Here is a 25,450-nt window from a genome sequence, read left to right on the forward strand (position 1 = left end):
ACAAAGTATGCGGACCTGAGTTTGGCTCTCCAGCACTCATGTAAGAATCTGAGGATTGGGGACAGGCTAATCCTTGACGCTCACAAGCCAGCCAGTCTAGCGGGTTGGCGAGATCATGGGATCCTGGTTCAATAAGAGATCTCATCTCAAAAAGCTAGTTAAAGGAAGCTACTGACACGTGTCAATAATTTAGCCACAAGACTATCTCCCTACTGGTTTTTAGTGTAAGAGTTTCTGCTAATAATGTATTAACGGTTAGCTCAGAAGCGTTTCTGTAAATCTCTTCATTGAAAATATAAGTACTGTTATATTTAGCATTATTTTGAACTCAGATTTTTTTTTTTCTTTTACAAAGAAGCTCTCATGTTGTAGCCTACCTTGCCCCAGAATTCACGCTGTATGCTAGTCTGGTCTTGTAGTTGAAAAAGTCCTGCCTCAGCATTCCCAAGTTCTGGGATTTTAAGGCAGTAAACTCTATGCCCACTGTATATTTTGATCTTTCAAATATGTAACTCACATTCACTCTTTGTAACAAATTTACTCAGCAAATTTTGTGTCTTTAACATTCTTTTGTGGTTCAACCCAGAGGCCCTGAGCATTCCAGGGACGACCTGTACCCATGTCCTACAAAGTCAGCATACACCTTTGCTTAAAAGTCTTTTAAGATTATATTTAATTAACATGAAATTATGTTCTAGTGAGATTTCATTTTCAATTAATTTAAACAAAACAATATTTTGACAGTTATAATGATAGTATTAACTCCTGACAACAAACAATGAATTATAGATGATTATCATAAAGATAAAAGTTGTTTTCCGATATTAAATAGGAAGATTAAAAAGACCAACTGCCGTCATGTGGAAGTTTAAAGAACTTAAATGTTCTTGATCTACACGTCCTTGTTTTCATCCATTAAACTCTTGTCTTTCGTTCCCACGTGCAGGTTTGACTGTGCAGACCGGCAATTCCATTCCATCCCTGCTACCTGGCAGGCACTTATGGATAATACATATGATGTTAAAGAACTTATTCCTGAATTCTTCTATTTCCCAGAGTTTCTAGAAAATCAAAATGGTAAGAAATAGGGGATATAAATTTTCATTCAACAGGTTCCAATGAAAAATACTGAAAAACAGTTTTGAGGACATTTTCTGTAATATTGCATAATTTATTTAAGGTTGGTTTTGTGTGTAGATTACTCAGTGACAGAATTTAACTTAGACTAGAGAAGTGACATACAGAGCTGTCTTACTTCGAGAGGTGATACAGAAAAGTAAGACATGAGTGGGATTTGGACACATGAGAGAACGTAGCTATGAGCACAGTCTTTAGTAGACATCTAAAGCTGTGCTGTACACTGCCCACCATTACAAGTCTTTGGAGGAATTGGACTGAGGTCAGTGAGCCAATCCAGGAGCAAGCAAACTTAGGTTTTCAGAGAATCATCACAATATATTGACCAGCTTACTTATGTGTTTCCTATCTATAATTGCTTTTAGAAATTAATGATCAACTTGAGTAGTTACAAGAGATCATATAACTCACAAAGATAAAAATGTTCTTTTACCTTTTAAAGAAGGCTTCTACTGACTCTTTATTTGGAATGTACAAAAGGTGCACGTTTAAAAAGGTGCTTAGTCATTCCAGCTTTTGAAAAAAATTAGGTTTTTGGAGTAGAGATGCATGATTGACAGTTACAGCTTAGAAATATCCAAGTATTTTTTCTGTAGTTATTTTGCCTTTTCTTACCTTTTTTTCCCCCCGTGTGATGCTAGAGATTGAGCTCAGAGACTTGCACACAGTTTGCAGACACTACATAACCAAACTGCTTCCCTAGCCTTACATTTGTTTTTAAAGCACAACTAAATATGCAAGATTTTGTTTTATGTTTGATGTAGATTGTTAGTCAGCTATTAGACTGTAATTTACTAAAGCCAGTGTGTATCAGGGAGAGGAGAAGTGATTGGGCTGAACTTGAATGGAAAACTTAAGATACTCTTTGCTCCGCAATGCATTATATTCATTGGAGCTGCTTGCTGCCTTCAGCCCTGTGACTTCATGTCCCTATGTATAACTATAATTATCTAATTGATTGATATATAGGAACTTGGGCGGGAGAAGACAAATGTATCATCTAATAGAATAAATAGCAATAAAATCAACACAAAACTGCACAATAAGATTTTAGGTTTTTTTTTTTTAATTCAAGTTGAGAGATTTTTGTTTCAGGTTGTATAGTAGTATCATGGCCAATTTCTTTCTGTATGTCCACTCTGTTACTCCAAGTATTTTGGCTTTGTTTTATGGCTAACTCTTCTCTTTGTTACAAATAATTGAAGTAGCTTGAAACTACAGCATCTTGCCAAGATGCAGATATAGTTCTATTAATGTCCTTTCTTAAGTATAACCCTTATAGCTTCATTCTCTAGAACTGTCCTATACCAACCACTTAGCTAATCACATGGAATAGATATGACGTTCAGGGCAGAAATGAATGTGCAGATGAACCGTAGGTTCTGCAGTAAATTCTAAGGGCGACAACTTCCAAGTGGACAAAGAACGTTAGCTGCCACACAGGGGTCACTCACCAGAAAGCCTGGCACCCTGTGCTCCCTGTCACTTGGACTTTTAAACCTTACCTAGACTTAGGAAATGTGATATTTCAAGGTAGCACACTATTACTTCAAGACTTTTTGTTTTAAAAATATTTTAAGACACATAGTGTACGAACAAGAAAACCTCATACATGAGAAAGTTCTGTCACATGTCATATTCCAGCTGTAATAGCAAGTGTTTTGTGAAATATAGTATGTTATTCTTCCATAAAGCAAAACTCTGAGTGAGTGAGTTCAGGGTATAAGTTACACCATAAAATTCTAATGAATGGTATTTTATAAATTAACTATTAAAATGACCGTTATTCAATTTTAGTGTAAGGATAGATAATATTTTATTTTGATCCAATTAGAGTGGGTTGTTGTGCCTTCACTGTTCTTTTTTCTTTTTCATTTGCATGCGTGTGTGTGTGTGTGTGTGTGTGTGTGTGTTCATATGCACTTACGTGTGGAGGAATGTTTTGTGTGTGTTTTTTTTGTGTGCATGTGCAAATAGAACCATGCATTTATATGTAGAGGCCAGAAGTAACTATCTTTAATCCCACTCCACGTTACTTTTTGAAACAACTGGGTACCCAGCAAGTCTCTAGGATTCTTCTGGCTCCACCCTTAGCTCTGTGGTTACTGGCATGAGCCACTGTACCTAGTTTTACATGGGTGATGAAGATGAAAATTCAGATATTTATGATTGAATAGCTAAAATTTACCCACTGAGCATCTCCCAAGTTTCCCATCCCGGCTTTTCTAAGGAAAAATAATTCTTACTCTGATATACCTTCTAAAAACAAGTTCAAAAATGTTTTATGTATTTAATTAAAGTATATTGCAATAGACAGATGAGTTAATTTTTTCTAGTTCTATGTTCTCTTTTATATTTGTTTTACATCATCTTTTAAATAGAAATGTTCTGATTTTTTTTTTATGTGTCTTAGAATTTAATTTGGGTCACTTACAAGTTTCCAAAGAACTGGTTAACGATGTTATTCTTCCAAGATGGGCTAAGTCAGCTGAAGATTTCATTTATAAACACAGAAAAGCTCTGGTAAGATTTCTGGTGAATCACGTTGTCTTAGTCAGGGTTTCTATTCCTGCACAAACATCATGACCAAGAAGAAAGTTGGGGAGGAAAGGGTTTATTCGGCTTTCATTTCCATACTGCTGTTCATCACCAAGGAAGTCAGGACTGGAACTCAAACAGGTCAGGAAGCAGGAGCTGATACAGAGGCCATGGAGGGATGTTCTTTACTGGCTTGCTTCCCCTGGCTTGCTCAGCCTTCTCTCTTATAGAACCAAGACTACCAGCCCAGAGATGGTCCCACCCACAAGGGGCCTTTCCTCTTGATCACTAATTGAGAAAATGCCTTACAGCTGGATCTCATGGAGGCATTTCCTCAACTGAAGCTCCTTTCTCTGTGATAACTCCAGCTGTGTCAAGTTGACACAAAACTAGCCAGTACACATGTCTTATAAAATACAGATTTGTTTTTCAAAGATAAGTTAAAGTATACTTTTTTCTAGATTAGTTTGTTACCTGTTGTATATTACTGTTCTAGAAAGTATGATGTGATAATTTAATTTTAGGATATAAATATTATGATACCATTCATGAATATGTAACAAAACTTTTCCTTTTTTTAATAGTTTATAATGGTATATATGCAAATCTATCATAAGTACCAATGATAAGTGTCATAAGTTTTTGATATGTGGTATATAGGAAATCAAATTTCCTATTTAATCAAGTTTTACATTTTTTTTTTCTTGAATTGAAAAGTTTTAGACAACTACTAAGAAGAAACTACCACAAAGATACGTTCCACCTCTCTCATTAACTCTCCTAGATTTTGGAGGATGTTAATAGCTTTTTTGTGTTGTTTTCTTTGCCTAGTAGATTTGGGGACATTTTGGAATTTCTGGTTTTTGGGTTAGGGATGATCCTCTACAAATATTTAAAAATCTGGGAAACTCCGCAGTCCTACTTGTGGCAAGTGGCAATTAAGTTTCTTTGGTGGCTGAAGCCTAAATGTATGACTTTAGCCTTTACAACATGGTGTGAACATTGAAACAAAACAAATAGCAACTAGCAAAATCTCAAATACTTGTAGCCCTAAGCTTTTTTTTTTTTTTTGGTGTTTTGAGACAGGGTTTCTCTGTGTAGCTGCCCTGGAACTCACTTTGTAGACCAGGCTGGCCTGGTCTACAAATCCGCCTGCCTCTGCCTCCTGAGTGCTGGGATTAAAGACATGCCTCACCATGCCCGGCTTAGCCTTAAGCATTTTGCATAAGGGAAATTCTAGTTCTCTGCATGTATGCTATATGGGTTGTTATTCTGCTTACCCAGCTGGTATAATTTAATTTTGCAGTTTACATTTTTGTTTCAAATCACTTGAGCATGAGTACATTTTTCAACTTTTCCAAAAGATTAACCAAGTTCCTAATAAAACCAGCCTAATCCCCTTAAAGGTTTTACTAGTGTCTAGGTAAATTTCCAACTGGAATTGAAGAAGTAGAGAGAGTTTAACAACTGTCTTAAAGCACTTCATTCACCAAGCAGCACTCTCCTTTTACAAAAATGTGTACAAGTGTTTTTGCCTGCATATATGTCTATACACCACGTGTGTGCAGTGCCCAAGGAAACCAGAAAGAGGGGTCAGATATCCTGGAACTGGAGGTTCAGGTGGCCGTCAGCCTTCAAGTGGGTGCTGGACATCGAACATGCTTTCATTAGAAGGAAAGCCAGTGTTCTTAATTACTGAGTCATCTCTCTGGCTCCATGCCCTTTTAAAAAGGATGAATTTAGATTATAGTTGGAAGATATTTCCGTTAAGTATTAACTTTGTTCTCTTTCTAGGAGTCTGAATATGTTTCTGCTCATCTTCATGAATGGATAGATCTGATCTTTGGCTACAAACAGAGAGGGCCAGCTGCGGTGGAGGCACTCAATGTCTTCTATTACTGTAGTTATGAAGGTACCAGCCGGAATACCTCCTCTCTCACAATACTTAAACAGCATTAGTATTTGACCTTAATTATTTAACATGGGAAAAATATATCTTTTCAGTTGGAGGTCACAAAACTGCCATTATTTCAATTTTGTAGTAGAAGTTTATGATTTTAAGATTATGTATGTATGCATGCCTGTGTGTGTACACATACATACATACACACACACATATCTATATGTGTGTGTGTGTGTATACACATATATATGGAAATCAAATTATAAATGACAATTGTTTTATGCTTATGGTTTCTTGTATGGGATATCAAATTTTCTGTTTTATTAAGACAGATTCTCTCTGCATAGCCCTGGATGTCCTGGAACTCACTCTGTAGACCAAGCTGGCCTCGATTCCATAGAGATCTATTTACCTTTGCCTCCCAGGTGTGGAATTAAAAGCATATGTCACCACCACCAGGCATCAAGTCTTCATTAAATATTACAAATTTTACTTTATTTTTAGTAAACTTTGAAAGAAAACATTTAGACTTATTAACATTAGCTCAGTATCAAAACTGATTTTTGAGAGCTTTGGGCAGAAAAAAATGTCTCTTTTTAAGTCTTTGTTGTGTGTATATGTGCGTAATATATGTGTGGGTATACAAGGAAGCTGATGGTGTACATTAGCCTTATCTTCCCCAGTGCTTCCTCCCCTTATTATTTTAGACAGGATCTCTCATGTGTACCCACATATATACATGCATACAAACACAAACACATACACACAAATGCAAATATTTAATGTTTTCAGAAAATTACTTTCTGGTGACATAGTTGAAGACTCATATTTTGTTTAAAATGTGTTAATCATTCCTTGATGTATTAATCAGTGTCATGCAGGTTTGTTCTTTCTCAATAGTGAGTTGATGATTTCTTGTTTTAGGTGCTGTAGATCTTGATGCCTTAACAGATGAAAAGGAAAGAAAAGCCTTAGAAGGGATGATTAATAATTTTGGGCAAACACCTTGTCAGCTGTTAAAGGTAAATAATATAAGTTATTGACACCTTTTAGCAACAATTCTCAATCTTCCTAATGAGAGGACCCTTTATTACATTTCCTCATGTTGTGGTGACCACCAACCATAAAATTATTTTTGTTGCTGTTTCATTACTGTAATTTTGATACTGCTATAATTCAAATTTTTTTGATCTTCAGGATTTGTTTAGGTAATAAAGATGTCAATCTCAACAGGAGGGGAAATGAAAAAATAAAAAAAAAAAATCTGTAGGAAAGTGGTGCTCAAACCTTATATTGAGATAGAGTTTGCCAAAAGGGTTGCAACCCACAGGTTGTGAACCACTGGCCTACAGAATGCTGTTTCGAAGTATTCTGAGGTTTGAAGAATAGTAGAGTCAAGTCCTAGCATATGTAATTGATAGTGGTTTTTTACATGAGTGGTGTTATTTGTGAGCTCATTGTTCCGTCCCTATTCCGGTCAACCGTGTGGTAGCTCGTGCCTGTAATCCCAGCACTTGGGAGCTTCAGCAGGAGAGTTCAAGATGAGCTACATAAGGACGCTGAAGCTTCTGGGCTGCATAGTGAAATATTGTTTCAAATATTAAAAGGAAAAGAGAGGCAAAAATACAGAATAAGCTGGGCCTAGAGGTGTAAGCCTGTAAATCTGTCCATTCAGGAAGCTAATGCAAGGCTTTGTGAGTTCAGTACTTGCCTAGGTTACAGAGTGAGTTCAAAGGCAGCCTGGCCAACTTAGTGAAACCCTGTCTCAAAATTTAAAAAGGGCTGAGGGAATAAGCACAGTGGTAGAGCTCTTGCCTAACACATACCAGGTTCAGAATTAGAGCCTTTAGTTTTATACCAGCTCTACTCTTTGGGAGAGGGGTGTTGGATTTTTGAGACAGGGTTTCTCTGTGTAGTCCTGCCTGTCCTGGAACTTATTTTGTAGACCAGGCTGGCCTTGAACTCCAAGATCCCCCTGCCTCTGCCTCCCTAGTGCTGGGATTAAAGGTGTATGCCACCACTGCCTGGCTTCAGCTATACATTTTTTTTTTTTTACATGAAAACCCAGGTGCCTCATTAGTGCAGTAGGTATAGAGCCAGTCTCATAGTTTCACAAGAACCCTGCTGATTTATTTGTGGGCAGGACAGTTGCTTATGCTTGTAGAGGTCAGAGTTCAACCTTGGGTATCATTTCCCTGGCACTGGCAAGTGTTTGATGGAGTAAAGTCTTTTACTGGCTTAGAATTTATCAAGTAGGCTAGACTGGCTAGCCACCTCCTGTGACATTTTTAAAAACAAGGGTTCTATGAATTGAACTCAGGTCCTCATGTTTGCTTCAAGGCAAGAACTTTATTATCCGAGCTACTTCCCCAGTACTAATTCTTATTTAGGTTTAAAAAAAATTACAGTGGGACTGAGGTTGTGGCCTAGCCCAGGAATGTTTACTTTAGCATGTGCCAAGTCCAGTTCAGTCCCAGTGTCCTCATCACCACAGACACCAAAGAGGAAAATCAGACAGGGTGAAGACTATCAGCCTGTAATTTAAAATAGGATTTTTTTGTTTTGGTTTTTTGGTTTTTCGAGACAGGGTTTCTCTGTATAGCCCTGGCTGTCCTGGAACTCACTCTGTAGACCAGGCTGGCCACGAACTCAAAAATCTGTCTGCCTCTGCCTCCCGAGTGCTGGGATTAAAGGTGTGTGTCACCACCACCCGGCAGGATTTTTTTTCTTAAGTTTTTTTTTTTTTTCTAAAGCTACACATTTAAGTGTTACCTCTATTGCCCACAATCTAGTATTTTTTAACAAGGACAAAAGAACCAAAGTCCACCACCCTGATTTTGTTTCATTTTTTTTCCTGAGACAGTCTTACTATGTAACTCACACTGCCTTGGAACTTTCTGTACCTGGCTTCTAATTCAGACTCTTGCTGCCATAGCCTTCTGAGCACTTGAATAGTCAATATCAGTGATTCAGTGGTAGAACTCTCATCTGCAATAGGCAGTAGGATTGCAGATATGTGTTACCATGGCTGGCAAGAATCCCTTTTGGAAAGATACCTCTTACACATTTTGATTGTGTCCATGGAATAGTAAATTTTTAATATATTATCAGTATATTTAATTAACATTAATATACTTAATTATTTGTCTCGGACATGAAAAATAAGAAAAATAATTACTTGTAAATTATACAGTCATGTCTATAACTTGATTTGATTATCTATAATTACTTTTTAATTTTGATGTCTTGTTTCACGAATTAAATATTATACTGTATTATAAAATTTGAATGTTAAGTGTTTCATTAATTTTACCAAATATTTATTAAACATCTGCCAAGTTTGATATACTTCTGAGTGCTTAAAAATCCAAAAGTGAATAAAATTCATGGCTGCCCTTATGGAGACCGATAGCTAGGCCAGTGAAATGCCTCAGTGGGTAAAGGTGCCTGCCTGCTGCCAAGCCTGATGGCCTCCCACGTCAGCACGGTAGACGGAAGAGAACTGACTCCTGCAAGTTGTCTGTTGACCCCCACACATGCACTGTAACATATGCATGTCCACATATACACAGAAGATAAATAAAATGCTTATTTTTAAGAGAATTCTTAATAGGCTAGATGAATAAGATTTATCACGAATGACTACTTAAAAAAAAAACACCCAAAAAATTCTGAATAATTGGGGAAAGGGCATGAAAACAATCATTCTGAGCTGGAAATTTAGGGGTGCTATTAGAAAAACTTAGAAGTAGAACTGAGATGTCCGTAGAAGAGGATGAATGGGAAGTTTGCTGGGGGACTAGAGTAAGCCATGACCTGGAGTTGTTAACAGTGCATAATATGCATTCTATTGTAACACAGTCCACCGTGTGTGTATGAGTGAATACAGACATGCTTTCATTTAACTCTGAAATGTTTTCTTAAATTATTTTGAAGGAACCACACCCTCCAAGATTATCAGCAGAAGAAGCTATTCAAAAGCAAACCAAAACAGAAATTTCAACCCTAAACCTCTTTCAACACCTCACTGAACTGAAGTCATTTTTTATAGAGGTAATAACCCAACTTGGTAATATCAGAGACCTTTCTTCAATTTTATATATTTCAATTAACTTGTGTGTTATGTTCATTTGTACATGTGTGTGTGCTTTATCCACGCCTATAGTTTTAGCACTTACTTGGTGTGTGTGAAAAGCCAAAGGTCAGTTTCCAGGATCTTTCTCTGTTGCTCTTTCCACCTTACTTTTTAATGACAGAGTCTGACTAAGCCAAAACCTTGCTGTTCTGGCTAAGCTGGCTGGCCAGTGGGTCCCAGGGATCTTCATCTCTTACCATATACCTTCCCACCACCAGCGCTGGGCTACAGGTGTATCTTGCCCCTCTCCGCTTTTTTTAAAAACAGGTGCTGGGGATCTTAACACAGTTTACTAACTAAACCATCTCCCCACTCCAGTTTATTCAATTTTACTGAAGGAAAATGTTATAATATGATCTTTAAAACTGAATTATGTATACTTGTGTGTGCCTGAATGAGTTTATGTGCATCATACATACAGGTGCCTGGGGAGACTAGACACAATATACTCCTGGAACTAGACTTAAGTAGTTATGAGCTGCCTGAGACAGGTACTGGATTTCAAACCTACATCCTCTACAAGAGCTTTTAACCACCAAGCCAACTCTCCAGCCCCAGTCCTGGATTTTCTTTTTTTAAAGATTTATTTATGTTTATTTATATGAGTACATGTAGCTGTCTTCAGACATACCCAGAAAAGGGCATCAGATCCAATTACAGATGGTTGTGAGTCACCATGTGGTTGCTGGGAATTGCACTCAGGACCTCTGGAAGAACAGTCGATGCTCTTAACCACTGAGCCATCTTTTCAGCTCCAGTCTTGGATTTTAAAATCACTTTCATTGTAAGCTTTTCTTTGCTGCGAACTGGTATTCTGAACTCTTTTTATTAGCTTGCTTTCTCAACAAGTAAGAACAAATAACTTAATTCAAAGTACTTCTTAGGGCAGGTCATGGTATGAGTACCTTTAATCCCTGCACTTGGGAGGCAGAGGCAGGTGGATCTTTTAAATTCAAGGCCAACCTGTCTACATAGAGCATTCTAGGCCAGCAAGGATTATATAGTGAGACTCCATATTTTGTAACAGTTGAAATGCTGTGCAGAGTGGTGATAATTTAATAGCTATTAATTGTATCTGCTTATCTTTAAAATATGTTCCAAAGCATGAGATTAATTGATAGTGTTATAAGGAGTAGTCAGGTAAAAATAGTAGTTAACGCTATAACTGAAAGAGTAACCTTGTAACCAGGCTTTTACTTATTCTATTGGGTTATTTTTCCTACCACCCTTCTCCACCCTTATTCTACCCTTCCAACCCCCAACACTAAGTAGGAGAGAAAGAAGAATATAGAGAGGAAAGGGGATGTCAGTCTAGTTAGACTATTTCCTGCTGATTTGGGGCATTGAGTTCCTTGGGGCAAGTCCAGTTTCCTCTGTTTGACAAACAGCAATCAGCAGCATCCAACCAGCAGCAGCAGCAGGAGCTACAGCCAGCTGCCTGTCTTGAAGCTCTGGCATTTATATATCCCTCTTAACAGCCCTCAGAATTCCAACTGTAAACTACCTTCAGCTGGCAAAATTATGCCCCTGCCAGAGTGTGAGACAAATCACAGTTAGCTGCCTGAAGCATAGTGGACAATATGAAGCAGCCCTATATCCCACACCTAGGATCTTAAAAAAAAAAAATTCACTTAACATTGTTGTATTCTTAAAAAAACAAAATTCTTGCTACATACCCTTAAATTTCAGTTAAAAATTCGTATGTACACATATTAAAATACTATGAATAATTCCAAATGGTATTATGAAATGCATGTATACCTTTAAATTTAGTTTTGACATAAATATTCTTTGGAAATACAAAAATGGTAAAAAGTTATTAAGTTTGTAGTAACTTAGAAACTTGCATAAAACAAGTAGTCTCTTGTGCAGTATATTAGAAGCTGGCCAACATCAAGGACTAGACTGAGTCATTTTGTCAAAAACTCAACTAAGATTGAGAGTGTTACATAAGATCTAGAATCATTTTTCGCTTACTTACCATCTACAGAAGAGGCAGTGAGCTACATTTGTCCCACAGGTTGTAGTTCGCACACTCTGTGCCATCTAATGTCCCTGAGGTCAGAATACCGTGCCTTTCCTCCAGTGAACAGTGAAATTGCACTCTATTTCAGTATGGGCATATTTTCATATATTTTTGTCTATACAAATCTCTTTCCTAAAATGTTGACTGAAATTTTCAGTGTTAAAAGTACTACAATGTTGGGCCTTTTCTAAAAGAATTTAACCTGCAACTTAGAGCACACAGAAACAGTGCTCAAGATTGATGACCAAGGAGGGCTGGCAAAATTATTTACTGGATAAAAGTGATTGCTATAGAAGCTTGACGACCTGATGACTGTGTATGATGACTGTGCCCCCATAGTTGAGGAGTAGAGTCAGAGGGCTCACAAGAGTCACTGACCAGCTGATAGACTCAGTGAAACAGTAAGAGACCATCTCTGTGTTAAATGAATAAGAAGAGAGCAGTGGAAGAAACCCAGTATTCCCTAGCCTCCAAATGTATGTGCTCAGGTATTCACATTACCACATGCATGCATGTACACACACACACACACACACACACACACACGAAAGAAGAAAAGGAAATGATAGTTTAGTTTCTGGATATTAAGGGTCTTCAAGAATGAACTTGTTTAGACTCAGGCTCAGGGCTAAGGTTGTTTTGGTTTTGTTGTTTTGTTTTGTTTTGCCGTGGAGCACTAGAAAGAAGTCTCTACAAAGGGGAAAAGGCACATGGGGGAAAAATCGAGAGGAAGTCTAGAATTTGCTCTTAGGGAAAGTTCCCTAGTACATGCTTCATTCTGCCAATAATTAAATGGGAAAACAACTTTTGTCTACCAGGGAACCTGATTAGCAGTGTCCAAGGCTATTATTATTGACTGGTCACATATCCCCCTGCCTACCAACTACTGAAACTGCAGAAGAAATGCAGGGGTTCAGCATAACTTATACTGTTTATGTAGGCAAAATTATAATGCGTGACTATCACCACGAAGGGAAAGTTTTATGTGAACCCTTGGAACTGTGTTCCCCGAGGGCTCTGCTACTTCTAGTTTCTCCCAGCTACCCCTGGCCCCACTCTGTTTTTGTCTCTTGTTAGAAAATAAACAGACTTTTAAGGGATAATAGTAAACTATAATAAGATACAACAAAAACTAGCACATTAGAATTGAACAAAACAAATAGAAGGAAAAGAGAAGGCACAAGAAACAGAGATCCACACGTTCATACACCCACAGACTTAATAAAAAACACTAGGTGGGAGCCATGATGCATATGCAGAGAACCCAGTGCAGACCCATGCAGGCCCTGGGAATACTGCCTCAATGTCTGTGAGTTCCTATGTGCTTTACCACGTTGACTAGAGGGCCTTGTTTTCTTGGTGTCCTCCATCTCCTCTAGCTCTTACAGTCTTTCCACCTCATCTTGCACAGGATTCTCTCAGGCCTAAGGGTAGGATTTGATGGAGATGTTGCATTTAGGGCCGAGTGATCCAAGGCTCCTCACACTACATAGTATCTCACTGTGGCGGGAGGAAGCCTCTCTGGTGGCTGAGCAAGGAACTGATAACACGTTTTGTAAAACACTAGGAGGCATTTTATTTATTTTTTTAAAGAACAGTAGTGTTTTGTTTTACCCTAGGTCTCTGTGCCATCTAATCTCAGGTTCTTGGTCACCCAAGCAGTGTTGGGTATGGGTTCTATCTCCTGCAGTAGGTCTTAAGTTAAATCAGACACTGATTAGTTAATATAAGCCCCTGGAGGTAGGAGTGGCTAGGCCCCACCCCTAGGCTTCTTTAACATCCCTCAACATTATTTGTTGAAGATGCTATTTTTCCACCAAGGTATATTTCTGGCTTCTTTATCAGGTGTCCATAGGTGTGTGTTGTCTGGGTTTTCAGTTCTATTCCATTGATCACTATGTCTGTTTTATGCCAATAAATGATGTTTTTATTACTATAGCTCTGTGGTACAGCTTGAAATCCGGGATGGTGATACCTCCAGCAGTTCTTTTATTATTCAGGATTATTTTAGCCAGCCAGGGTTTTTTTGTGTTTCCATATGAAGCTGAAAATTATCCTTTCAAAAATCTATGCAGAATTGTGTTGGAATTTAGGTAGGATTTACATCAAATCTGTAGATTGGCTTTGATAAGATGACTATTTTTACTATGTTAATCTTACTGATCCATGAGCATGGCAGATCAATTTCTTTCTTTGGTGTCTTAAATTTTTTCTCAGTCTTTTTCTCATACAACTCTTTCACTGCTTGTTAGATTTACCACAAGGTATTTTATAGTGTTTGTGGCTATTGTAAAAGGTATTGTTTCCCTGATTTCTTTCTTAGTCCATTTGTCATTTTAGCAGGGCTACTGATTTTTTTTTTTTTTTTTTGAGTAAATTTGTACCCAGGTTTTTTTTTTTTTTTTTGCTAAAAGTGTTCATCAGGTGTAGGAATTTTCCTGTGGAATTCATTGTGTCATTTATATATACTGTCATATCATCTACAAATAAAGATGCTTTGATTTATTCATTTCTAGTTTTTATCCCCTTGTTCTCCTTTAGTTGTCTTACTGCTCTATCTAAGACATCGGGTAGTATTTTGAATAGTAACAGAAGGAGTAGACAACTTTGTCTTGTGCCTGATTTTGGTAGAATTGCTTTGACTTTCTCTCCATTTAAGTCTATGTTAGTTATGGACTTGCAGTGAACTGCTTTCATTATGTTTATTATATTATCTCTCCAGGACTTTTATCATGAAGGGGATGCTGGACTTTGTCAAAGTTCTTTTCTACATCTAATGAAATAAACATGTGCATTTTGTCTTTCAATCTCTTTATATGGTATATTATCTTTATCAATTTATGTATGTTTATCCCCAAATCACTTGATTGTGGAAGATGATTTTTTTATGTGTTCTTGGATTTGGCTTGCAAATATTTTATTGATAACTTTTATATCTGTGTACATAAGGGAATCTGGTCTCTCTCTTTGTTGTGTTTTTATGTGGTTATAGTGGCCTCATGAACTAAATTGGGCAAAGCTCCTCCTGATTATATTTTGTAGAATAATTTGAATACTATTGACATTAGCTCTTCTTTGAAAGTCTGGTAGAATTCTGCACTAAAGCCACTTGGGCCTAGGCTTTTTTATTTGTTGGGAGACTTAATGACTGCATCTATTTCACTAGGGTTTATAGCTCTGTTTAAATTGCTTATCTGACCTTGATTTAACTTTTGTAAGTGGTACCTATCAAGAAAATTGTTCATTTCCTTTAGATTTTTTTCAGTTTGGTGATTACAAGTTTTTAAAATATGTTCTTATGATTCTCTGGATTTCTTCAATATCTATTGTCATCCCCCTTTTCATTTTTTATTTTGTTAATTTGGATATTCTCTCTCTCTCTCTTTCTCTCTCTGCCTTTTTATTAATTTGGATACAAGAGTTTGTCAATATTACTGATTTTCTCAAAGAGCCAATTCTTTTTTTTTTTAAAGGTTTATTTATTTTATATATATGTGTGTACACCTTTGTTGTCTTCAGACACACCAGAAGAGGGCATCAGATCCCCATTACAGATGGTTGTGAGCCACCATGTGGTCGCTGGGAAGTGAACTCAGGACCTCTGGAAGAGTATTCAGTGCTCTTAACCACTGAGAAATCTCTCGAGCTCCCAAAGAACCAATTCTTAGTATTTTTTGTTATTTATTTCTATATTATTGATTTCAGCCCTGAGTTTATTTCTTGTCATCTACAATTTGAAAAAAATTTTATATGTCTTTCTTCCTTAAAAAAGTATTTATTATGTATACAATGTTCTGCCTGCATTTTTGCCTACAGGCAAGAAGAGAAAACCAGATCTCATTATATGTTGGTTATGAGCCGTCGTGTGATTGCTGGGAATTGAACTCAGGACCTCAGTGCTCTTAACTTCTGAGGAATCTCTCCAAGCCCCTAAATTTCTTTCTTAATTTCAGTCTTTACTCATTTTTATTCATTAATGACTTGTTCAGTTTTCATGAATTTGTAAGTTTTCTGTTGTTGATATCCATCATTACTCTATGGTGGTCAGATAGGATACAGGGTGTTATTTCAATTTTCTTTTATCTATTGACACTTGCTCTATGTTCACATATGTGATCAATTTTGGAAATCCCTTCGGGGAATATTCTATTCATTGCTGAGAAAAATGTGTATTTTTTTTGTGTCTTGGTAAAATGTTCCATAAATAACTCTTAAATCCCTTTGACTTATAGTGCCAGGTAGCTTCAGCATTTCCCTGTTTAGGTTTTTGTCTAGTAACCTGTCTCTTGGTAAGAGTGGAATATTGAAGTCAATGTATGAGAGTAAATAGATGATTTAACCTGTGGTAATAGTACATTGTTTGTTTGTTTGTTTGTTTGTTTGTTTGTTTTTAAAGAACTGGGGTATGGTTGTGTTTGGTGCATAGATGTTAAGAATTGCAGTGTCCTGTTGGTGGAGTTTTCCGTTGATAAGCATGCAGCATCCTTTCCTATCTCTTCTGATTAGTTTTGATTTGAAGTCTGTTTTGTCAGATATTAAAGTAGTTTTACCAGCTTTTTAAGTCCATTTGCTTGGAATACCTTTCCATCCTTTCTCAGTCAGAGCATATCTTGATGTTACAGTATATTTCTTGGATACAACAGTGGATCCTGTTCTCCCATCCGTTCTGTTCGTCTGTATCTTTTTATTAAAGAATTGAGATCATTGGTGTTGATAGGAGACATCAGTGACCAATGATTTTGTTTTTGTTTTGGTGGTGATGGTGTGTGTGTTATAAACAAACGCAGGGATTATTTATTCTCTGTGTTTTCTTCTGTGTGGTCAACCTCGTTAGATTGGGGGTTTCCTTCTGGTGCCTTCTGTAGGGCTGGTTTGTAGATAGGTATTGTTTAATCTTAGTTTTATCGTGGAGTGTCTTGTTTTCTCCATCTTTTGTAATTGAAAGTTTTGCTGAGTTTAGTGTCTGGGCTGGCATCTGTGGTTTCTGTAGAACATTGGTCCAGGTTCTTCTGGCTTTTAGAGTCTCTATTGAGAAGTCAGGTGGGATTCTTAATAGGCTTGCCTTTAAGTGTGGCATGGTCTTTTTTTCTTGCAGCTCTTTAATATTCCTTTTTTGTTCTACATGTTTAGTGTATTGCTTATTTGTACTGAGAGGTCTTTCAAGTCCAGTCTGTTGAGAGTTCTGGATGCTTTTTTGTATCATGATACACATCTCATTCTTTAGGCCAGAGGAATTTTCTTCTATGATATTGTTGAAAATATTTTCTGTGACTTTTATCAGGGTTTCATCTCCATCCTTTATTCCTTGGTCTTTTCATAGTGTCTCAGGCTTCCTGGGTATTTTGTGTCAGGATTTTTTTTTTATATTTAACATTTTCTTTGATCAAAGTATCTATTTCTTCCTGGTGTCTTTAGTTCCTGAGATTCTTTCTTCCATTTCTCATATTCTGTTGGTGAGGTTTACCTCTGAGGTTCCTGTTTGAGTACCTGAAATTTTTCATTCCTAGTTTCCCTTAGTTTGAGTTTTCTTTATTGGTTCTATTTGTACTTTTGTGTCTTGAATTGATTTATTCAGTCAGTTGGTATTTGTTTGTGTTTTTATAGGTTTCTTTAAAGGATATATTTATTTCCTCTTTAAGGACCTCTATCATACACTTAAAGACTATTTTAAATTTGTTTACTTTTGTTTCTTTTCTTGTGCTTCAGCTATGTTGCAGTACTCAGCCCTCCTGTGATAATGTTGCTGGGCTCTAGTGGTGACATTGTCCTGGCTGTTATTCAGTGTGGTTTTTCTACTGGTGTTTGGGCATCTGAGTTTTGGAAGACAGTAATTCTAGGTGCTGATAACTCATCTTGTTTTTGTTGAGGAGTGTTTTGTTCCTTGGTTTCTGTTTCCCTCTCTGGCTTTTTAGGACGGGGTGGTGGTTGTGTATTGCCTAGTAGAAAATCTTCTAGGATCCTGATAGGTGTGGCCACTGGAGAGTCCAGGTAAAATGTGCTTGTTTCTAGGTATTGGAGCTGACACAGGGATGGGCATAGACTACAGGAGCTGACAGCAGGGATCCACTAGGATCTGCTTAGTGGTCTGGGAATGGGGGCAGAGTGAGGAGAGGCTGCAGCAGATGGTCTGCTACAGATCTGGGGGTGAGACTTAGGATTAGACTTGGGGAATGGAGGCAAAGGTAAGGATCTGCAGTTAGCCAGTGTACTTGCTTCTCTGGTTACAGTAACCTGCTCTGGTTCCCAGGGAGTGCCTGCTGGCGTTAGAGGCTGGGACAGAGCATCTGTGTGATCAACTGGAGATGGGGGAGGGAGCTAGGGGATGCTACAGGTGGTCTGCTGAGCTCAGATGAGACTTGGGGTTGGCCTGGAGGAGCAGAGGAAGAGGTCAAGATCTACATTTGGTCTGCTTCCTTTCCTGCCTGGAGTCACAAATGACTCTTGATTCACAATTTGAAGAGAAAAGCAATTTTATGATTCATAAATTATAGTGAACTTTATAACTTACTTTTTAGTTCCTCTTAGAATAGTACTTGGTACATGATACATATCCAGTAATGTTATCCACAATAAATGTTAGCTCTCATTTTTGAACTATAGATACATCAGAGAAATATGTTCAAATTTATTGTTGTGATAAGATGGTGGTAATTGTTTCCTTACAATAATCTTTATTTTTGGATCATAATTATGACTTTCATGACCTAGGACTTACAGAAAGTACCTTGTTTAATGAAATAGATGAATTATTTTTAATGTAAAGCCCAAGAATTTTCCAGTAAATTATAAACAACTTTCTCACCTAATTTATTCTAAACATGTACATCTGTATTATGTTTGTGTCAGTATAGGAAAGAAGAAAAAAAATTCTAAATCTCTTTATATTTTAAATGATTTCTGGTCTTTGCCATTTACATCTGCTTACCAACAGTGTATTGGAAAAGATGGTAATAGGTTTCAGACAATTCAAGTGTGCTGTCTACTCAGACATGTTGTGTAGTTCCTTTCCCACATTTTATAGTCAAGTAAATATACTTTATGATCAAGTAAAGTGAAGTATCATAGGGGTTATCTTTGTTTTTGTTTTTTTTTTTAAAGAAATTTTCATCAATTTGTATGTAATAAATATGAACCAAACAAACCATTAAACATCTTTTTTTTTTTAAAACAGGGAATTAGTGATGGTATTCCACTATTAAAGGCCATCATCCCCAAAAATCAGTCTCGTTCTTTTATGTCTCAAGGCAGCCCTGAGTTACTGGTAAGTCGATATATACCTGTTTAATACTGCTATGTTTCTATTCATTAATTTACCAAAAAGGAATAAATGTAAAAATATTTCAATTACATTTTAAAAATTCATTATGTGTGTATGTATGAACATTCATTATGTGTGTATGTATGCACATGCCAGCCTGCATCTGGAGGTCAGAGGACAACAGTTGATTCTCCTCTTCCACCATGCGGTAGGAATTGAGCTTGGGTCCTCTGTATTGGTGGCACTTGCCTTCTCCGTCAAAGCTATCTCATTGACCCAAAAATAAACTTAAAATTTTTTTTTAAATTTCATATGCATTGGTATTTAGTCTGCATATGTCTATGTGTCGGAGCCTCTGGAACTGGAGTTACAGACAACCTGTTGTGAACTGCCATGTGGGTGCTGGGAGTTGAATCCAGGTCCTCTGGAAGGGCAGCCAGTGCTCTTACCCCCTAATGATCTTTCCAGCCCCAATAATAAACATTTAAAAATAATTTTTTAAATATATTTTATGTGTGTGGATGTTTTGCTTGTTTGATGTGTAGCACATTCATGCCTGGTTCCTGCAGAGGTCAGAGGAGAGTACCAGATCTTCTGGAACTGGAATTATAGATAGTTCCGAGTCACCACGGGCTGCCAGGATCCAAACCTAAGTCCTCTGGAAAAGCAGCCAATACTCTAACTACTCAGTCACCTTTCCAGCCCATAAAAGAATGTGTTTAAAATGAATATGACTAGAGGGGTAGCCCCATGGTAGGACTCCAGCCTAGCATGTGTGAAATGGACACATTGAAATAGCTAGGAAACATCACCATACTATAATAATGATAATCAAAACTAACACAGCTTTTATTTTTGTTTTTTTTTAAGATTTATTTATTATTATATCTAAGTACACTGTAGCTGTCTTCAGACGTACCAGAAGAGGGCATCAGATCTTATTACGGATGGTTGTGAGCCACCATGTGGTTGCTGGGATTTGAACTCAGGACCTTTGGAAAAGCAGTCAGTGCTCTTACCTACTGAGCCATCTCTCCATCCCGTATTTTTATTTTTTTACATCAATGAATTCCACACAAATTCCATAGAATATTTTATTCCATTAATTGCTCATGTGTGTGGGATGGGTAGACACCTGTAACACTTATACAGGTACACATATACAAGGCAAATAATACCCCTGTAGTTAGATTTGCATGCAGTTGTATGACACCTGACATGGGTGCTGAAATATGAACTGAGGTTCTCTAGTAGAGCAGAATATTCTATTTGTAGCTAATCCACCTTCCTATGCTTTTAGGCAAATTGTCAAATAATAGTGCTCCAAAAATGCATTGTTCTCGATAAAAATTTTTAAAATCTAGGCACATCATCACTCTCTGCAGTGACATAAAAATTAAGTGCAATTGCAACCACAGATCATATTGTAGCCACGGTGGGAATTACAAGTTAGGAATGGGGTAGTATTGCTTAAGACAAATCATCTGGGTTAGCACTCATGCGCGAGGATTCCTCTGTTGTACTGCTCATTCTGTTTATCAGTACTGATTTCATCCTTGATGAGTACATTCATAGACACTGAGTCCCATAGGAATGGAGATGATGTAAGAAGGAAGATGTTCAATATTCCAGGTGAAGAAGGAATCAAGGTGAAGGATCTTTTAGTTCAAAGTATCTACAGAGGTTTTTTTTCTTTCAGGGCTAATATGAGTGCATATCCTGGACAGTATTCTGAATTTTTGTGTACTTATTGCCACATGAGGATACAAGTGAGGTCATATTTCTTTAATGGTTCATACTTTTCAAACATTAATATTATATTACCTCTCATTCTCCCCCTTCTGCTGAGAAGGTGGTATATTCTTTTGCTATAGAATGAAATGTTCTATAAGCATCTGTTAGAGCCATTTGGCTCATAACTTAGTTTTCATAACAGTTAGTTTCACTGTATCTCTGTTTAGTTTGTGTTTTCATGATCTGACCATTGCTGGCAGTGGGGTGTTGAGGTCTCCCACTATTATTGTGTGTGGTACAATGTGTGCTTTGAGCTTTAGTAAAGTTTCTTTTATGAATGTGGGTGCCCTTGCATTTGGAGCATAAATGTTCAGAATTGAGAGTTCATCTTGATAGATTTTTTCCTTTGACCAGTGTGGAATGTCCTTCCTTGATAACTTTTCTTATATCTTTGGGTTGAAAGTTGATTTTATTCGGTATTAGAATGGCTACTCCAGCTTGTTTCTTGGGACCATTTGCTTGGAAAATGATTTTCCAACCTTTTACTCTGAGGTAGTGTCTGCCTTTGTCACTGAGGTGTGTTTCCTTTATGCTATAAAATGTAGGTCCTGTTTACATATCCAGTCTGTTAGTCTATGTCTTTTTGGGAGAATTGAGTCCATTGAAGTTAAGAGATATTCAGGAAAAATGATTGTTAATTTCTATTATTTTTGTTGTTAGAGGTAGAATTATGTTTGTGTGGCTATCTTCTTTTGGGTTTGTTGAAAGACTACTTTCTTGCTTTTTCTAGGGTATAGTTTCCCTCCTTATGTTGGTGGTTTCCATCTGTTATCCTTTGTAGGGCTAGATTTATGGAAAGTTATTGTATAAATTTGGTTTTATCCTGGAATATCTTGGTTTCTCCATCTGTGGTAATTGAGAGTTTTGCTGGGTACAGTAGCCTAGGCTGGCATTTGTGTTCTCTTAGGGTCTATATGACATCTGCCCAGGATCTTTCTAGTTTTCATAGTATCTGGCAAGAAGTCTGTTGTAATTCTGATAGATCTGCCTTTATATGTTACTTGACCTTTTTCCCTTACTGCTTTTAATATTCTTTCTTTGTTTAGTGCATTTGGTATTTTGATTATTATGTGACAGGAAGAATTTCTTTTCTTGTCCAGTATATTTGTAGTTCTGTATGCTTCATGTATGTTCATGGGCATCTCGTTCTTTCGGTTAGGGAAATTTTCTTCTATAATTTTGTTGAAGATATTTACTGGCCCTTTAAGTTGGGAATCTTCACTTTCTTCTATACCTATTATCCTTAGGTTTGGTCTTCTCATTATGTCCTGAATTTCCTGGATGTTTTGGGTTAGGAGCTTTTTGCCTTTTGCATTTTCTTTGACTGTTGTGTCAATGTTTTCTATGGTATCTTCACACTTGAGATTCTCTCTTCTCTTATATTCTCTTAGTGATGCTTGCATCTATGTCTCCTGATCTCTTTCCTAGGTTTTCTATCTCCAGAGTTGTTTCCCTTTGTAATTTCTTTATTGTTTCTATTTCCATCTTTAGATCTTGGATGGTTTTGTTCCTTTTCTTCACCTGTTTGATTGTGTTTTCCTGTAATTCTTTAAGGGAATTTTGTGTTTCCTCTTTAAGGGCTTCTAGCTGTTTACCTGTGTTCTCCTTTATTTCTTTAAGGGAGTTATTTATGTCCTTCGTAAAGCCCTCTATCATCATCATGAACAGTGATTTTAGATCTGAATCTTGCTTTTCCGGTGTGATGGTGTATCCAGGACTTGCTATGTTGGGAGAATTGGGTTCTGATGATGCCAAGTAACCTTGGTTTCTGTTGCTTCTGTTCTTATACTTGCCTCCTGGCAACTGATAATTTCTAGTGTTCCCTGCTGTGGCTATATCTGACTGGAGCCTGTCTCTTCCTATGATTCTGGTTGTGTCAGAACTCCTCAGAGTTCAGCTGTCTCTGTGATCTTGTGATTCTGGGATCCTGTGATCCTGAGATCCTGGGTGTGTCAGAGCTCCTGGGAGTCAGGCTGCCTCTGGTACCCTGAGATCCTGGTGTGGCCAAGCTCTTGGGAGCCTTTGATCCTGTGATCCTGGGAGTGTTAGAGCACCTGGGAGTGGAGCTTCTTCTGAGTGTTGTGGGACTGGCTGTGAAGTTCGCACCCAAGGTCTGCTCAGGGCACTGGCCCAGTCCGGAAGGAACCCATGCCACTGGTTGGGTAGAGTTCCTGGGTGCCCATGTCCCACTGGTCCCAGTTACTTCCAGTGTTGGGGCAGCTGTTGTGTCCTCCTCACCCCAGGTTTTATTAAGAGTATACATCCTAGGGCATTTCAGTGAGTATGAGTGAGTTTTATATGAATTTATATTTATCTACCCAATATCCCTGTGAAGTAGAAACTATTATTTTCCTTTTACAGATAAGAGATTAAATTCAGAAGTACCATATCCCAAATCACAGAGCTAGCAAGTAGGGATCTGAGATCTTGGCACAGGAGCTAAGCCTAGGTTTGTCTCATTCTAGTTTTGTAACTCAAGCATGATAAAGATGTGCTGTAAACAGATTGCATAGGACTGATAGTAGTTTTCATTGACAAGATACTGTAGTTTTCTACTTTAAAATCTATATTTTTTTAAGTCACTTTTTCACTTTTTTTTTTTTTTTTCGAGACAGGGTTTCTCTGTGTAGCCCTGGCTGTCCTGGAACTCACTCTGTAGACCAGAAATTCACCTGCCTCTGCCTCCAGAGTGCTGGAAACTTTTCACTTTTAAAATCAAGTACATCCTAAGACTGTCACTTCAGAAACATTGTAACAGTTCATAAACTCTACTAATTTGTTCTAAGTAATGTTGATTTCACATTTTTAATGGCAAAAGTTAACCTTATTAACACTAGCAACCTGAGAAATTAAAAGGAAAATTAATTTGCTAAAGAAGACAACTCTTCTTACAATAACTATAACCAGGGTTTCCACTTGAATTATTTAAGATTTGGTTTCATGTGTCTCACAGTATCCTGTAAATGGTAGATTTCAAAATCTGTGAGCATCTGGTTACTCTTAGCCACATTCTTTAATCTTTTATTTGAATTTTCTTATATTTTTCAGATAACAGTAAGCATGAATTATGTTATTGGAACCCATGGATGGCTACCATATGACAGAAATATTTCTAACTATTTCACATTCATCAAGGATCAAACTGTGACCAACCCAAAGTAAGTAATTAAACATTTAATGCAGAACAGGTGATGTTTTTTGTGTTTGCTTGCTTGTTTGTTTTTTTTTTGAGACAGAGTTTCTCTGTGTATCTTTGGCTGGCCTAGAACTCGCTATGCAGATCAGGCTGGACTGGAACTCAAGAGATCCATCTGCCTTTCTTTCTGCCTCCTGAGTGCTGGGATTAAAGGCATGTGCCACCACTGCCCAGTGATTCTCTTTTTTCTCACTTTCCCTCTCCTCTGTTTTTAAGTCATACTCTGATGATATTTGATATTCAGACATTACTGAATTTCTTTTATAACAAATATGGAATAAAATTTTACTTTGGGAATGGTAAATTGTCATATTATTTACTACTTGCAAATGTTCTTTATTTTGGGTTGTTGTTGTTGTTGTCCTCAGACAGGACAGGATCTCATTGTAACCCTCTCTGGCCTAGAACTCGTGCTGGAGACCAGACTGTCCTCAAACTAACAGTGGTCTGCCTGACTTGCCTTCTGAGTGCTAAGATTGGGCAGTGCATCATCATCCCTGTCTGAGATTTTTTGTAGTTGATAACAGTCTAAGTGGTCTCTTAAGGCAAAGTCTAAAATTCAGTTGTGTTTACAGAGCTCAGCGCACCATTAGTGGTCCTTTTGCCCCAGGACTGGAAATCACTTCCAAACTGTTTGTAGTGTCACATGATGCAAAGTTGCTCTTCAGTGCTGGACACTGGGATAATAGTATCCAAGTAATGTCACTTACCAAAGGCAAAATTGTCTCACATAACATCCGACATATAGGTAAGAATTCACTTCTCTCCAGAGCTTGTTTCTTTATTTCTTTTATTGTATAAGAGTGGCACATGCACCTGATAGGAATATTTATTGTATTGGGGGTACATTTAAGCACCATGTAAATTAAATATACTTTCATATTACATTAATAGATATTAAACCAAGTTTTATTTTTAAATTGGATTGTAGATATGACAATGTTCTTGCCACATAATAAAATTTGTCATTAATAGATAAAACATTATTAACAGTAAAGTATGAGAGATAAAATTGTTGAATATATATTTACTTGGTGTACACCTTATTATTTCAGGTCTTGATATAATATGTGCTGTCTTCCTTATTTATTCATTTATGTTATGTGTACAAGTGTTTTGTCTGCACGTTTTTCTGTGCACCACATGTGTATGTAGTGCCTGCTGAGGCTAGAAGAGGTCATCAGATCCCCTGAGACTGGATTTACAGATAGTTGTGAGCGTCCATGTAGGTGCTTAGAATCAAATGTAGGTTCTCTGGAAGAGACTCCCATAAAATCTTAACTGCTGAGCCATCTATCCAACCCCTCTACTGTTTTTCTTAAGGATACCTTTCATAAAATAGTAGTTTTCATTTAGAGGAGGATGTGAATAGGGTTAGAGAGTAGAAACAGCAAAATTACCTATGGGTCTGTCCTGAGTTCTCTGACTGCACAGTGCTGGCAGAACTCAGTCAGCACATCGCA

The 25,450-nt window shown here is 37.3% G+C and overlaps 1 protein-coding gene across 17 annotated transcripts in view; it reads left to right on the forward strand.

Annotated features, from left to right (window-relative positions):
• Nbeal1 (neurobeachin like 1) overlaps positions 1-25,450 on the forward strand; it is a 159,589-nt gene that overhangs the window by 107,625 nt on the left and 26,514 nt on the right. For all 17 annotated transcript variants that reach the window (XM_006496032.4, XM_006496030.4, XM_006496033.4 and 14 more), the window contains 8 exons: positions 947-1,077; positions 3,551-3,660; positions 5,470-5,587; positions 6,503-6,600; positions 9,515-9,631; positions 18,911-19,000; positions 23,840-23,949; positions 24,563-24,735. In XM_006496032.4, coding sequence (XP_006496095.1) covers positions 947-1,077; positions 3,551-3,660; positions 5,470-5,587; positions 6,503-6,600; positions 9,515-9,631; positions 18,911-19,000; positions 23,840-23,949; positions 24,563-24,735 — 947 coding nt within the window. The remainder of the gene's footprint in view (positions 1-946; positions 1,078-3,550; positions 3,661-5,469; positions 5,588-6,502; positions 6,601-9,514; positions 9,632-18,910; positions 19,001-23,839; positions 23,950-24,562; positions 24,736-25,450) is intronic.

The sequence above is a fragment of the Mus musculus genome, chromosome 1 (assembly GCF_000001635.26).
Source record: "Mus musculus strain C57BL/6J chromosome 1, GRCm38.p6 C57BL/6J".
Classification (NCBI taxonomy): Eukaryota; Metazoa; Chordata; class Mammalia; order Rodentia; family Muridae; genus Mus; species Mus musculus.